Source organism: Oryx dammah, unplaced genomic scaffold (assembly GCF_014754425.2).
Source record: "Oryx dammah isolate SB20612 unplaced genomic scaffold, SCBI_Odam_1.1 HiC_scaffold_22, whole genome shotgun sequence".
In the NCBI taxonomy this organism is placed as follows: Eukaryota; Metazoa; Chordata; class Mammalia; order Artiodactyla; family Bovidae; genus Oryx; species Oryx dammah.
In genome coordinates this window covers 18,354,795-18,371,231 of record NW_024070206.1, presented here as the reverse complement: position 1 = coordinate 18,371,231, position 16,437 = coordinate 18,354,795, and the positions used below count along the sequence as shown (strand labels likewise).

At 43.7% G+C, this 16,437-nt stretch overlaps 1 protein-coding gene across 1 annotated transcript in view; it reads left to right on the top strand.

Annotated features, from left to right (window-relative positions):
- LDLRAD4 (low density lipoprotein receptor class A domain containing 4) overlaps positions 1-16,437 on the top strand; it is a 169,324-nt gene that overhangs the window by 101,674 nt on the left and 51,213 nt on the right. Inside the window, 2 exon segments of the mRNA XM_040264580.1 lie at positions 885-1,335; positions 15,578-15,718. Of these exon segments, the coding sequence (XP_040120514.1) occupies positions 1,296-1,335; positions 15,578-15,718 (181 nt within the window). The 5' untranslated portion in view covers positions 885-1,295.

Sequence of the window (16,437 nt, the reverse complement as noted above, 5' to 3'; positions counted from 1 at the left end):
TTTCTTATGTAATATAATTAAGGTGCTTCATTAATACATAAGGGCTTCCTTCCGGTCCGTCTGTATGAGTGATATTTTACTTTGTTACCTTATGTTTATAGCAGGAGGGTTTTAACAGAGGGCTTCTTTCTGTTATGTGCTGTTTTCTTAAATTTTTTTCTTTTCTCTAGTTTGAAAAAGAGGAATAAAGTGGTATTTTCTAAAAATTGACTATAAATTGATTGGCATGAAGTGATAATAATGGAAAAAAAGGTTCGTTTTCTCCAATACCAGAGATTCATATTTGGGATTCTGTTTTAAAAGTCTGGTCCTTTGGGCTTCTAACATTCTTGTTGTTGATGTTGCTTCTTATATAGTTTAACAGCATTAAAATAGCTGATAAGTACTTATAAAGTACTTTTATTATCATGTTCTATGTAATATATATGAAACAGTTTATAGGTTAAATGTGCTTTTCCTTCATATTCTTGCAATAAATTTACCACTGGCCTTTGTCCCCCCCACTTCAAGGGTCACTTTTTGAAGCAGCTCAGCCCCCGTCCCTCCTGGTGTGCCGGCAGCAGTGGGTGTGGACCTCAGATCCTCCAAGACCTTGCGAACCTGCTGAGGAAATGGGTTTCTCCTCCAGGTGTCTGTGTTGGATGCATGTGACCTTTGTCACTGTTCTTGGAGCTGCTCGGAGCCTCTGGTGGCGTCTTGTTCCGGGGACAAGACACCCTCATCCGGCCCCTCACAGCAGCAGGAGAGATTGCCCCACCGTCCCCGCAGTGTGGTTTCAGACGTGGCTTTGGGGGTGTCTTCATGTTCTTTCTTGGCCTCTGTGGTCTCCTGAATTCAGGCTTTACAGATCATCAGGAAAGTGATCTCTTTCTTTTTAATTTCAGCAAGGGGAGAGGCAAAGCACAGAGAGCTGCAGATCAGACCTTCCTGAGCCTCCCTGCCTGGAGCAGCTGAGACCTCTGGAGAATGCTGGCTGCCAGGCCCTCCCTCTGAGGTGGGAAGGCTGGTGTCCATGGGACGGCTTCTTGGCTCCTGGGTCCACCATGGCCTCCATCCTTTGACTGGACAGCTGACGTGACCAGTGCCCCCAGCGTGTGTACTGCTGGGCTGGGTGCCGTGTCAGGTACCACCTGCTCTTGGGCTGGGAGCCAGGCTGGTCAGTGTGAGATGCTCCCAGAAGCCAGACAGCAGCAGATGGCCTCAAGCAAGCTGAGATGGAGGTGACCTGAGGCCTCCTGGACGTTCCTGGGGACAGGACAGCTGAGGAGCTGGAGCCAGGCCTGCTGGGGAGCAGTATGCAGGAAGCTGGCTCTGAGGCCACGAATGCTTTCACAGGTGAGAATCCTTCATGCTGAACTGAGCATGTTATTTCACTCTTAGTAGGTAGTGAGACACTGAGCAGTTCTAGGAGCTGAATGTGTGTCTGCATTTAGGAGCTGAAGCCCTACCATGTCTGGGGGCTCAGGCTGCCACAGGGAATGATTTTGGCGAATCTGTGGTGTTTTATCCTTTTCTGTAGCGAGGAATTTGAAATGGCATCAGACATTTTATGATTCTGCTTTGTTGACTTGTAGGGCACACAGTGTCCCACGAGCCACTGCCCCTGAAAAAAATCCATCCCTTGCAGTGCATATGTCACGGGGTCTGTCTGCCCAGAGCTGGGGGACTCGGAGGGAGCAGTCACGGCCAATGAGTACGTTCTTCCTCCGAGCCTCACCCGCATGCAGGCGATGTGGGTGGCAACACTGAGCGCTGACCCACTCCTGTAAGGACTTGTGGACATGCCCCTCTCTGCCCCGTCTGGTCTGCATCCCTTGAAGGGAACTGCTGTGTCTGGATGGTGCACAGAGCCAGGGCATGATCAGGGGCTTTTGAGTTGGGTCTTGGTTCTTTGTCTGAATCACTTAACATCCCAAGAAGCCACTAATTCTTATGGGCCTTTGACTCCTCATTTATAAAATGGGGAGCTTGAAGCTGAAGAATGTCATTGAATCCAGGGAAAACAGTTTTACATAAAAGAGGTTTTTTTCCTATTAAGGGAGGGATAGTGGGAAAATTACAAGAAGTGACTGTGTTTCTCATCTGAGAGCCCCACGAGTTTGTCAGTTTCCCGGTTGTGTATAGCAGGCAGGTTGGGGTGTCAGGTGCCTGGAGAGAGCTTGAGGCTCGGCCCCCGCTGCCTGCCCTGCTCATGGACACTCACCAGGGCAAGCCCTGCTCCCTTTGCTGGTTTGACAGCCACCAAGGCCACGTGCAGCTCTCACAGGAGAACCACGACTGGAGCAGCCAAGCGTGTGAAACACAGGAGCCCCCTCCTCGGGGCCCAGCTTGGGGAGGGCCCCTGGATGATCAGGGCCCAGGAAGACGAATGTGGTGGCTGCTTCAGAGGGGCATGTGGAGCTCAACTCTCCAGAACCCTCCTCAGCCACCAAGCCTGGCCCGGGAACCCATCCTCCAATTGATCACTGGGTAGTCAGAAGCACAGGTGACCACCTGGACTTGGGACTTGTGTCTGAAGGGGCAGTGTTGCGGGTCCAGGCCACTCCAGGCAGACAAGGTCAGAACCAACAAGCTACTGCTCTGGTTCCAGGACTTGCTGCTGTGGCATGAATTCATGCTTTCATATGAACATCTGTTTCCAGAAGCTTATGGCTTGGCAGTGGAAGTTGCCCAGTAGCTAAATCCTAAATCTTGAATTAAAAGATTTTTACCTCTAGTGACTTACACAATTTTAACCGTCTCAATGTGTTTCCCAGTTTCTGGCATTGCAGGGATTTTTTTTTCCTAATTAAAAAGAAATTTATGAAATATTTTAAACTCTTTTTGGTTTTTAAATGAAAAACACAATTTTTGGAATGCCAAATTTAGGTACTTTTTTGTGAACAGGAGTCGTAGAAGTTCTCATTTATGTAAGTATTCCTAACTCTTTGCAGACATTTTTATAGCTCCTTTGTCAGTGCTGCTTATAATACATTTAATATATATAGTGAATGAAGGAAACACTGAATATTTGTCATGACTGGAAGACTCTTGAATAACTTGAGTTTCTATTTAGTGATCCCAAAGCATATCAATGAATAAATAGCATCAGCCAGGTAGGGACTCTAATGGCTGTGTCTCCAAGCTTTCTTGTCAAGCACTTGGGGAAAAGTGATTAAAAAAACATGCTTCTCAAGTTTGCAGATGACAGGAGACTAAAGAGAATTGCTGACCCTGGTGGCAGAATTGAAATTTAGAAATATTAAAATATGATGAGGAAGTCTCTGGTAGTTCCAGTGGTTAGGACTCCATGCTGTCACTGCCAAGGGCCTGGGTTCAATCACTGGTTGGAGAAATAATCTCTCACAAGCCTTGTGGCATGGCAAAAATAAATAAATAAATAATAGAGTGAACCAGTCCCAGAATAACACATGGTTAAGTAACTATGATATATCATTGTGATGAAATTCCCTGTAGCTACTACAAAGGATGTTTTAGTGTTTCACGTTCTGGAGAAATGCTTATATTTTTAAGTGAAAAAAGTAGGTCATAAAGCAATAGGAAGAAGGCTATCCTTTTATTTTTATACTCAAAGAACAAAGACAGTATAGGTGGATGTGCACCAAAATGTTACTTAGTGGCTACCTCCGAGTGATAGCAATACATAATGAGGTTTCCTTTCTTGGATTTACTTATCCATATCTTACAATTTTTCTTTTTTTAAGTAAAAACGAAAATATCAAGATAATGAACCCAAAATAACTGTTCCTTTGTGATAAAAAGGAATAATTATTTGTATGTGTCCAGTATAGTTTAATTTTACTGCTTTATAATATTAAAAGAGTGCATCTGAGAACATATACTAAGCCCCTGGCCATTTGCTTTGATGGCAGAGGTCGATGAGGGGATGTTACTATTTCTTTCCTTAGTTGTGTAATCTTGGGTGAGTTACATAATTTCTCTGGGCCTCAGTTTCTATGTGAAGTCAGGAATTAATATAATGGTCACCTGTGTGATTTGACAACCCTGTACCACTCGGAACCACCAAGGTTCTGTAGTTGTCTTTGGTTGGAGGGTGTCTTTGTAGAAACCTCATGGTTGTGTCTTTGTAGGACCTGGAGTGTAAACAACAGACTTCAGACTGGTCCTCATAGGTTTCATCTCTATAAGAAAGGCATGGGAAGTCTGTGGCCTTAAGATGGGTTTTTCATGTTGCGTGTAGGTCCCAGGATGAAGGGAGAGTGGCAGAGCCTGGGAGGAGGACAGGGACCATCTTGGTGAAAGAGACTGGCCAGCTTCAGAGCCATGTGCAGGTTACGTGCCAGGGTTTTTGTTGGTAAAGCAAAAAACCGTTCTGTTTTCTGTGTCTACACACAGCGCTCACAGTGCTGGCCACTAGCCATGTGGGTATTTCCTGCACCAGGCAACTGCGACACAGCTTGATGTCCTGCAGCTTTGTCGGTTTTGACCCTTTCTGCCTGAAGTGGCCCAGACCCCGAGGCACTGCCCTCTTCACACACGAGTCCCAAGTCCAGGTGATCACCTGTGCTTCTGACCAACCGGCTGATCAATTGGAGGTTCTTGTGATCTCTCCTGAGATTTGGTAGACTTGCTGGAGTGGCTCACAGAACTCCGGAAAGCGGTTGAGTAATAATGTTACTGGTCAAGAAAAGCCAAGGCACAGTGGTGTAAGGAAAGGGTGTGGAGCCTGACATCCTCTCAGGCACCACCTTCCCCAGACCTCCCATGATCACCAGCCTGGAAGCCCTCTGACTCTGTACTCTGGGGTGTTACGGAGGTCTCATCATCCCGGCAGGAGTGGTGAGCTCACTGGCTATTTGAATGGGCTCAATCTCCAGCCCTTCTCCTCCAACAAAGGCCTGAGGGTGGGGCTGAAAGTGCCAGCCTTCTGATCCCGTGGGCAGTTCCCCTGGCAACCAGTCCTATCCTTAGGGGCTTTCCAAAGTCACCTCATTAACCAGGGCCTTGGTATGAATAACAAAAGGCACCTTCATGGCTCTTACCATTTAGGAAATTCCGAAGGTTTTAGGAGCCCTGAGTCGGAAACTGTGACTGAGACCAAATATATATTTCTTATGATAAATCTCAATGTCATGGTCCCAGCCCCCACCCCCATGGTTAGTGTGGCCTGGGAAATGACTTTTACTTCCTCTTTTAAGTATATTTTACTAAAAAGCCAGAGATTTCAAATTTTGTTATTTCTTGATCAGGATGCTGTAGGGCTAAGACACACTTTGGAAACTGGAATCCTTTCTTGAACATTTCAGATGTGTGATTTTGCACTGTGAACTTGACCCTTCTTGTCAGAGGTGCATGCTGTGTCTCAAGCAGCTTTGTTGTCACTTGCCAGTGACTTGTTGTCACTTTGTTGTCTGTGCCATTTGCTGTGCTCCTAATGCTGTGTCTAGAGGTCTGAGGGCATGGGGTGCAGTGACCTGTGACCTCAGATCTGGGCTCAGCTTTGGAACCCTCTCTGGCCTGGACTGCTCACCTCGAGCGTCCACTGTGCCAGGTGTGGAGATGTTCACAGTGTGAGTCAGCTGTCAGAGCATGGTCCACAGGAACTATTGCTCTATAAAACTTTCTTCCCCCAAACTATGTTTAGTTGTTACTTTAAATTTGCATTTAGATTTTTAAAAAGTAATTATACAAATTCAGGCCTGGAGAAGGGCATGACAACCCACTCTAGTATTCTTGCCTGGGAATCCCATGGACGGGGAGCCTGGCAGGCTACAGTCCCTTGGGTTGCAAAGAGTTGGACTTGACTGTAGCGACTGAGCCTGCATGCATACAAATTCAGGAACTATTTTAATGTGCATTTTAATTGTAATATTTTAGAAATGCATGCAAAGAATGGAAATCATTAATATGTGGGTTATAAAAGTAATGAAAGAAAAATATAGTTTTGAGAGAAACCTGGTGAAGGTATACTTTTCTTTGATATAAAAGTAGCTGTGACATGGCAGCCTCATTCATGAGGGACAGACGTGCCAACCCTGATGCAGAGGGGCCCCTGCGGAGATCATGTGGACATTATAACTGTGGCTCCCAGTCTGTCTGTTTTTTTGTGATTGTTATCTGTTACCTATTTAGCTTTGGAAAAGTTTTAAAGTTCACATCTGCTCTGGTCAAATCCAGAAGTTACTTCCATGATCCCCAGTCTGTTTTTTTGAGGTGCTGATAATGATTATAATATCAGATATGTTGTTAGCTTCTGTTTGGTTGTACATGTGCCACGAGTCCGACACTGTATTGAGCACTGCATGTACGGCCTCTGTTGAGACTTCACAGCAGGTATTTTATATGTGAAAAAACTGAGCCTGAAGGAGACCGTGCAGCGCAGCTGGTTGAAGGCAGAGCTGGAGTTTGTGACCAGATCGGTAGCCTTGGTGAGAACGTGCCATCTGAGAATGGAGGCCGTGAGCTCACAAGAGGGTATCACCACTTCTCTGAAGACAGCGCTGGCATGATAACTCAATCTCAGCCACAAGTCTTGTTCTCCATCTCATATGTCAGTACCACAAGCATGGAGGTTATGTCGAGTGAGAGGGTGTCGGTGTGCAGGTGTGTGTCTCACTGGGGACCTGTTGGCCTTGGCCCACCTGGTAGGGTGAGTGTGAGGACCCTGTGCTCCTGGACCCTGTCCCGCTGACACCTCTGTTGTCCTCTGCAGTGGACGGTTCGCTTAGTGTGAGAGACAGCTCCTCCCTTATTAATCCTTTCCCCTGGACGGAGTGAAGTTTTGTGATGATCCTTATATAGCTTTCAAGACACCAATTTTCTTTCTTTATGGCAGCTGGTAAAGTTGTGTCTGGTTGTGCAGCACGTTTCATCCTGTGGTGTGATTGGGACTCAGACCACCCACCTGACTGGTGACACCTGTTGAGTCCCCAGCCCTCAGGTGACCTCGAGACCCCAGCTGATGAGGATCAGGTGTCTTGACTGGGAAGTGGTGCTGAGGTCTTATGGCTTTCTGAGATGACGGTGGCCTGTAAACCATCTTGATTAAGTGGTGACATGAGTGATGTGACCAATGCCAGCGAGGCATTTTGTCTCGGAGACGATGGAGGCTCTGGCATCTGTAGGACCCAGACAGGACAGGATGTTGAGGGACTAGTCTGTTGTCCATCCCAGCCATGCCAGGGAGCCTGCTCTCGGTAGTGCTGGACCTGCCCCCTCTGGAGTCCCAGTGTATTCGGCCTTCCTGCCTGCCCTTGACTGGGAGCCTGGAATGGGCCGGGGCAGAGCATAACCCTAACTCTCCCCAGCGCTCAGACCTGCCCCTGCTCACTGTGGGACCTCAGTGTGTGGCGCCCTGGTGCACTGGTAGGGGACATGCAGGGTGGCTCACAGGGTGAAGCACGTGTACTCTGACGGACAGTCCATGATGTGAGTTATGATCATGACAGTGCTCAGATCAGTGCGTGATGATTGAAGGTGGATTTGAGTCCTTGACCTTTGGAGCCCAGACACTGATTCAGCAATAAAAGAAAATGACTGTTTGTTAATGGCAGTTTTAGGCCAGGACTGTTGGCCTCTTCTCTTTCTTGTGGCCCATAAATTTAATGTGGTCTGATGCACTACGAAGGATAATAAAGCACATGGTGCTGCGGATTTTAAGACTTTTCTCTGGGAGTTTTCCTTCAGTTTTTCCTCTGAAGAGTGTTTGGGAGAGAGCTCTGTGGACAGCACCCGGACTTGTTTCAGATGCACGTGCTACTGTGCATCCCTGCTGGACAGTACCTGCTTACCATGGAGGCGACCTGAGTGTGCTTCTATGGCTGCTCCACTTCCACGTTTATCAAAAACATACATGCAGTCTTGTTCAGTCACTGTGTCGCATCTGACTCTGTGACCCTGTGGACGAGACACGGCCTAGGTGCTGCCCTGGAGTTGACATGGAGGGCGTCCATGGCCTGGAGTGCAGTGATGGGGCCAAAGCCTGACCAGATTTGCTGGGAAGAAACAGGCCTGAGCCCTGGGAGTGGAAACATGCGAGTGCGGCCCAGAACATTGTATTTTAAAGACGCAGAGATGACAGCATGTTTGTGATGCTGCTGCGAAGGATCCCTTGGAGGTGGTATTGATGATCGGTATGTCCGGAATGATCGCTGTGTCCAGTTCGGATCGATGTGTCCAGTCAGTGTGTTGATCACTGTGTCCACTGGTGATCAGTGTGATCCCTGTCCAGAGTTCAGCACCTGTCATTAGGATAATCATTAGAATAATGAAGAGTGAGCACCGGAAGTACCAAAGGGCTCAAGTAGAGTGTCATTCTTTAACATTTCTTTTTTAAAACTCTGTTGAATTGTGGTTTCTAAGAACTCGAAGGACTTTTAGAATGTAAGGCAACAGGTAGCTTTCAGATTTTTCAGCCAGAGGATGCTGTCTTGCAGAGGAATCTCGAGGGAATCTACCTGCACACAGACTTAGCAATCTGTGGGGACACTCACTGACCCCAAACCCCATATCCTCTGGGCCCTAGGCTATCAGAGGAGGATGCAGAGTCACTGCTTTAATCCCAATACCACGTTGACTAGGAAGCAGTTGAGAGGCTAAGAGTCTTGTTCTTGCTTGAGGAAAACACAGTGTTTAGTTTAAGAGCTGAAGGAGAAACTCTTAGATGGACTGTCTGTTCCATCCTTGGCACCTGTGGCCATGCTCCTTGCCAGAGTAGTGAGGACTCTTGAATGAATGAATGAAAGAGTGGCTTGAGGGAAAGAGTCTGAGGCTCAGTGGTCGCAATACCTAAGGGTCACCGCTGCACTTTCACTCCTGTTTACCCCGTTGGGGCCCAGGTTTGTGCTGTAAATGCCTGTGCAGCCATCTAGTGGGTCCTGCAGGTTGGGTGTGGTCCTCAGGGATGTGTGCACATGTCAGTGGGCAGTTCAGAACTCTTGTTGCTCCTCCGTGGAGCTGTTGTGAGTGGGGTGTGCAGGGTTAGTCTTGATGGATGTGTGTTAAATGCTCAGGGCTGTGCAGTTAGATCCTTTTTAGAGGCCCTAGATCCCTGGGTCAGGAAGATCCCTGGAGACGGAAAAGGCAACCTACTCCAGTATCCTTGCCTGGAAAATCTCATGGACAGAGGAGCCTGGTGGGCTGCAGCCCATGGGGTTGCAAAGAGTTGGGCATGACTAAGTGAATAACACGTACTTATTAAAGCCTGTAGATACAGTACCAGCCTGGTCATCAGCACACCGTTCGGCTCTCAGCATTACTCCCGCACTGCGGGCCGTGGCTCTGCGGGATCTGCGCCCTCCTCCACCCCAGTGCTCTGCCGCGGGTCCTCAGGCAGGAACTGCCAGCTGCTGTCTGTGCTTTTACTGCTGCTCTTCCTGGGAGTGCCCCCGTGAGCTCCGAGCCACACAGTGTGACTGGGATGGTGAGGCTGGAACTATGTCTGGACTTCTGTTTGTATGATGTTATAGGTACTTCATTATGGTGGGTTTAGAATTCTATGAACATTTGGTTTCAGAGATTTTTCTCACTTTAAAATAGGCTTTATATTTTCCTGATTATAACGTGGTACGTAAAAGTCAGAAGGAACTACAGATTAGCAATGATCCCAGCACCCAGAAGTGTCACTGTTTGTGTTTTGGCGAGCATCCTTTCAGACTGTTTCCCATGTATTTGATACCTTGCATGTACTGATGTGCTTTTTGTTTGCAGAGAATGTTAAGGCATTCTTACGTGCTTCCATGGGTGCTTCTATTATTGTTCTAAGAAGCTAATGAGAACACTTCTGCACATTCTGTACACAGGAAAACACAGAAAAGCATTCATACATTCTTTCATTCAGTGCTTTTGAACGTAGAAGAGAAATAGTGCTATTTGCCAGTTCCAGTTCTGAAGGACTTTTGAAATACCTGATGGCATTCTGATGACAGTTGGGTAATTTTTTCAGGCTGCTCTGGAGGGTACTTGGACTGGAAGTCTGAGGCAGAGTACCTTGGACTGTTCAGAACACATTTTTCACTGCTGCTGCACTGACTCCTTCTTCCTTGGTGGCAGTGAAGACTGACAAGGATTTTTTTTTTTTCATTTTAAAATTTATTTATTTTACTGGTTCCAGTTTTTAGTCTCATTTTATTGAAGTGTAGTTGACTTACAGTGTTTCAGGTGCACAGCAAGGTGATTTTCAGTTATACAAACAGGTACATTATTTTTCAGATAATATTCCATTTTAGGTTATTACGAGATACTGACTATAGTTCCCTGTGCTATACAGTAAATCTTTGCTGCTTGTTGCATATCTTTTTTTTTTTTTTCTAAGAGTGAACTGTACTTTAATTTACTGGCATTGTCAATCTATGAACAAGACAGGTATTGTTTTTTTTCCATGAAGGGAGATGGTTTCCAATCTGCTATAATGTGTGCCTACAGCTTCACCTTGAACATGCAGCATTTAGGCTGTACTCAGGGTAGATTATTCCTTTTTCACTTTCACAATTTTTACGAGCTCCCAATCCTGAATCCCCCTTCCACCTCCCACCCCATATCATCTCTCTGGATCATCCCCATGCACCAGCCCCAAGCATCCTGTATCCTGTATTGAACATAGACTGGCACTTCGTTTCTTACATGATAGTATACATGTTTCAATGCCATTCTCCCAAATCATCCCACCCTCTCCCTCTCCATCAGAGTCCAAAAGTCCGTTCTATACATCTGTGTCTCTTTTGCTGTCTCGCATACAGGGTCATCATTACCATCTTTCTAAATTCCGTATATATGTGTCAGTATACTGTATTGGTGTTTTTCTTTCTGGCTTACTTCACTCTGTATAATCGGCTCGAGTTTCATCCATCTCATTAGAACTGATTCAAATGTATTCTTTTTAATGGCTGAGTAATGCTCCGTTGTGTATATGTACCACAGCTTTCTTATCCATTCATCTGCTGATGGACATCTAGGTTGCTTCCATGTCCTGGCTATTATAAACAGTGCTGCGATGAACATTGGGGTACATGTATCTCTTTCAATTCTGGTTTCCTTGGTGTGTATGCCCAGCAGTGGGATTGCTGGGTCATAAGGCAGCTCTATTTGCAATTTTTTAAGGAATCTCCACACTGTTTTCCATAGTGGCTGTACTAGTTTGCATTCCCACCAACAGTGTAAGAGGGTTCCCTTTTCTCCACATCCTCTCCAGCATTTATTGCTTGTAGACTTTTGGATCACAGCCATTCTGACTGGTGTGAAATGGTACCTCATTGTGGTCTTGATTTGCATTTCTCTGATAATGAGTGATGTTGAGCATCTTTTCATGTGTTTGTTAGCCATCCGTATGTCTTCTTTGGAGAAATGCCTATTTAGCTCTTTGGCCCATTTTTTGATTGGGTCATTTATTTTTCTGGAGTTGAGCTGCATAAATTGCTTATATATTTTTGAGATTAGTTGTCAGTTGCTTCATTTGCTATTGTTTTCTCCCATTCAGAAGGCTGTCTTTTCACCTTACTTATAGTTTCCTTTGTTGTGCAGAAGCTTTTAATTTTAATTAGATCCCATTTGTTTATTTTTGCTTTTATTTCCAATATTCTGGGAGGTGGATCACAGAGGATCCTGCTGTGATGTATGTCGGAGAGTGTTTTGCCTATGTTCTCCTCTAGGAGTTTTATAGTTTCTGGTCTTACATTTAGATCTTTAATCCATTTTGAGTTTATTTTTGTGTGTGGTGTTAGAAAGTGATCTAGTTTCATTCTTTTACAAGTGGTTGACTAGTTTTCCCAGCACCACTTGTTAAAGAGATTGTCTTTTCTCCATTGTATATTCTTGCCTCCTTTGTTGAAGATAAGGTGTCCATAGGTGTGTGGATTTATCTCTGGGCTTTCTATTTTGTTCCATTGGTCTATATTTCTGTCTTTGTGCCAATACCATACTGTCTTGATGACTGTGGCTTTGTAGTAGAGCCTGAAGTCAGGCAAGTTGATTCCTCCAGTTTCATTCTTCTTTCTCAAGATTGCTTTGGCTATTCGAGGTTTTTTGTATTTCCATACAAATCTTGAAATTATTTGTTCTAGTTCTGTGAAAAATACCACTGGTAGCTTGATAGGGATTGCATTGAATCTGTAGATTGCTTTGGGTAGTATACTCATTTTCACTATATTGATTCTTCCAATCCATGAACATGGAATATTTCTCCATCTATTAGTGTCCTCTGATTTCTTTCATCAGTGTTTTATAGTTTTCTATATATAGGTCTTTGGTTTCTTTAGGTAGGTATATTCCTAAGTATTTTATTCTTTTCGTTGCAATGGTGAATGGAATTGTTTCCTTAAATTCTTCTTCTACTTTCTCATTATTAGTGTATAGGAATGCAAGGATTTCTGAGTGTTGATTTTATATCCTGCAACTTTACTATATTCATTGAGTAGCTCTAGTAATTTTTTGGTGGAGTCTTTAGGATTTTCTATGTAGAGGATCATGTCATCTGCAAACAGTGAGAGTTTTACTTCTTCTTTTCCAATTTGGATTCCTTTTATTTCTTTTTCTGCTCTGATTGCTGTGGCCAAAACTTCCAGAACTATGTTGAATAGTAGTGGTGAAAGTGGGCACCCTTGTCTTCTTCCTGACTTTAGGGGAAATGCTTTCAATTTTTCACCATTGAGGATAATGTTTGCTGTGGGTTTGTCATATGTAGCTTTTATTATGTTGAGGTATGTTCCTTCTATTCCTGCTTTCTGAAGAGTTTTTATCATAAATGGATGTTGAATTTTGTCAAAGGCCTTCTCTGCATCTATTGAGATAATCATATGGCTTTTACTTTTCAGTTTGTTAATGTGGTGAGTTACATTGATTGATTTGCGGATATTGAAGAATCCTTGCATCCCTGGGATAAAGCCCACTTGGGCATGGTGTATGATCTTTTTAATGTGTTTTTGGATTCTGATTGCTAGAATTTTGTTAAAGATTTTTGCATCTATGTTCATCAGTGATATTGGCCTGTAGTTTTCTTTTTTTTGTGGCGTCTTTGTTAGGTTTTGGTATTAGGGTGATGGTGGCCTCATAGAATGAGTTTGGAAGTTTCCCTTCCTCTGCAATTTTCTGGAAGAGTTTGAGTAGGATAGGTGTTAGCTCTTCTCGAAATTTTTGGTAGAATTCAGCTGTGAAGCCGTCTGGACCTGGGCTTTTGTTTGCTGGAAGATTTCTGATTACAGTTTCAATTTCCATGCTTGTGATGGGTCTGTTAAGATTTTCTATTTCTTCCTGGTTCAGTTTTGGAAAGTTGTACTTTTCTAAGAATTTGTCCATTTCTTCCGTGTTGTCCATTTTATTGGCATATAATTGCTGATAGTAGTCTCTTATGATCCTTTGTATTTCTGTGTTGTCTGTTGTGATCTCTCCATTTTCATTTCTAATTTTATTGATTTTATTCTTCTCCCTTTGTTTCTTGATGAGTCTGGCTAATGGTTTGTCAATTTTATTTATCCTTTCAAAGAACCAGCTTTTTGCTTTGTTGATTTTTGCTATGGTCTCTTTTGTTTCTTTTGCATTTATTTCTGCCCTAATTTTTAAGATTTCTTTCCTTCTACTAACTCTGGGGTTCTTCATTTCTTCCTTTTCTAGTTGCTTTAGGTGTAGAGTTAGGTTATTTCTTTGATTTTTTTCTTGTTTCTTGAGGTATGCCTGTATTGCTATGAACTTTCCTCTAAGCACTGCTTTTATAGTGTCCCACAGGTTTTGGGTTGTTGTGTTTTCATTTTCATTCGTTTCTATGCATAATTTGATTTTTTTAAAAATTTCTTCTGTGATTTGTTGGTTATTCAGAAGCGTGTTGTTCAGCCTCCATATGTTGAAATTTTTAATAGTTTTCCTCCTGTAATTGAGATCTAATCTTAGTGCATTATGGTCAGAAAAGATGCTTGGGATGATTTTGATTTTTTTGAATTTATCAAGGTTAGATTTATGGCCCAGGATGTGATCTATCCTGGAGAAGGTTCCATGAGCACTTGAGAAAAAGGTGAAATTCCTTGTTTTGGGGTGAAATGTCCTATAGATATCAATTAGGTCTAACTGGTCTATTGTATCATTTAAAGTTTGTGTTTCTTTGTTAATTTTCTGTTTAGTTGATCTGTCCATATGTGTGAGTGGGGTGTTAAAGTCTCCCATTATTATTGTGTTATTGTTAATTTCCCCTTTCATGTGTGTTAGCATTTGTCTTACATATTGTGGTGCTCCTGTGTTGGGTGCATATAATTGTTATATCTTCTTCTTGGATTGATCCTTTGATCATTATGTAGTGGCCTTTTTTGTCTCTATTCACAGCCTTTGTTTTAAAGTCTATTTTATTGGAGATGAGTATTGCTACTCCTGCTTTCTTTTGGTCTCTATTTGCGTGGAATATCTTTTTCCAGCCCTTCACTTTCAGTCTGTATGTGTCTGTTGTTTTGAAGTGGGTCTCTTGTAGGCAGCATATATAGGGATCTTGTTTTTGTATCCATTCAGCTAGTCTTTGCCTTTTGGTTGGGGCATTCAACCCATTTATGTTTAAGGTAATTATTGATAAGTGTGATCCCGTTGCCATTTACTTTATTGTTTTGGGTTCAGGTTTATACGCCCTTTTTGTGTTTCCTTTCTAGAGAATATCCTTTAGTATTTGTTGGAGAGCTGGTTTGGTGGTGCTGAATTCTCTCAGGTTTTGCTTGTCTGTAAAGCTTTTTATTTCTCCTTCATATTTGAATGAGATCCTTGCTGGGTACAGTAATCTGGGCTGTACGTTATTTTCTTTCATCACTTTAAGTATGTTTTGCCATTCCCTCCTGGCCTGAAGAGTTTCTATTGAAAGATCTGCAGTTATCCTTATGGGAATCCCCTTGTGTGTTATTTGTTGTTTTTCCCTTACTGCTTTTAATATTTGTTCTTTGTGTTTGGTCTTTGTTAATTTGATTTAATATATGTCTTGGGGTGTTTCGCCTTGGGTTTATCCTGTTTGGAACTCCTGGGTTTCTTGGACTTGGGCGATTATTTCCTTCCCCATTTTAGGGAAGTTTTCAACTATTATCTCCTCAAGAATTTTCTCATGGCCTTTCTTTTTGTCTTCTTCTTCTGGGACTCCTATAATTCGAATGTTGGAGCGTTTCATATTGTCCTGGAGGTCTCTGAGGTTGTCCTCATTTCTTTTAATTCGTTTTTCTTTTTTCCTCGCTGATTCATTTATTTCTACCATTCTATCTTCTATTTCACTAATCCTATCTTCTGCCTGTCTTATTCTACTATTTGTTGCCTCCAGAGTGTTTCTGATCTCATTTATTGCATTATTCATTATATATTGACTCTTTTTTATTTCTTCTAGGTCCTAACAAGGATTTTTTTCAAGCAAAGAGCTCCATAACTGTGACTCTTGCTGGGCATGTTGTGTAAAGAAAGCACCTGTGCTATTATTTTGTGGGTCAGAGGTGGGGGGTGAGTGAGGTCCGGCAGGCCTGAGTGCTCCTAGGCCCTGTCTGATCTCAGTTCCCTGGGTTCTCTAGGTAGATGGGTTCCCAGACCATCACAGCATACAGACGAGGGAGGAGAAGTGGCAGCTGAGGAGCCTCAGGCTGGCATTGACAACTCCATGCTTTGTGTTGTGCTTTTTCAGAGTGCAAATTCACCTGCACCAGCGGGCAGTGCTTGTATCTGGGTTCCCTGGTCTGTAACCAGCAGAACGACTGTGGGGACAACAGTGACGAAGAAAACTGCCTCCTCGTGACGGAGCACCCGCCTCCGGGCATCTTCAGCTGTAAGTCCTTCCTGCCCACCTTGCGCCATTCAGCTGCGGTGTGTTTGCAAACGGTAGGCGGCCCTGACCCTGGGATGTGGGAAAGATGTTGTTTTCAGTTAAGAGAAGAGGTTTGTGTTGTCACAAAGGCAATATTTTCTTTTAGGATAGAAAGAGGGTATGTCTGAGAGTCAGAAGTTCCTTCCACTTTAAGCGGCCTGTGTTTTGTTTGGGAGATGCTTTCTGCTGTGTATCTGTGAAGCACTGACTGATCCCAAGAAATAATTATTGACTTAGTATTCTTCATACTGGTTTTAAAGAACTTTTGGAAGTAATTTTAAGCCACTATTTTAAAATAATTTTAAATAAAGAAGGATATATAGAGTCTGTGTTCAAGCATGTAATTAAAACAAGAAAATAGGAAAAAAAAGTTTGTTGGGGATTTCGAAAGGTTGTAATTGTGTGTTTTTTCTATTTGGTACTGGAGTGGGTTGTTTCTCGGGTAAAGCCCCAGGTTGAGGCTGTGAGCATTTCTTGAGCTGGAAGAAGGTGAAGTCCAAGTATGAAGTTCATTGACTGATCTTGTGGCTTTTGTGGAGAGGAAGGAGAGAGAAGGCACCTGGAAACATGGCTGGGCGACTCTGAGAGTGGCTTGTTGCATCCTGTGTTTCATTGTGTCCTGTTTCCTGGGCCTAAGGAAGTATGTCAACGTCAAGGATGCTTCACAGCACTGACCCTCG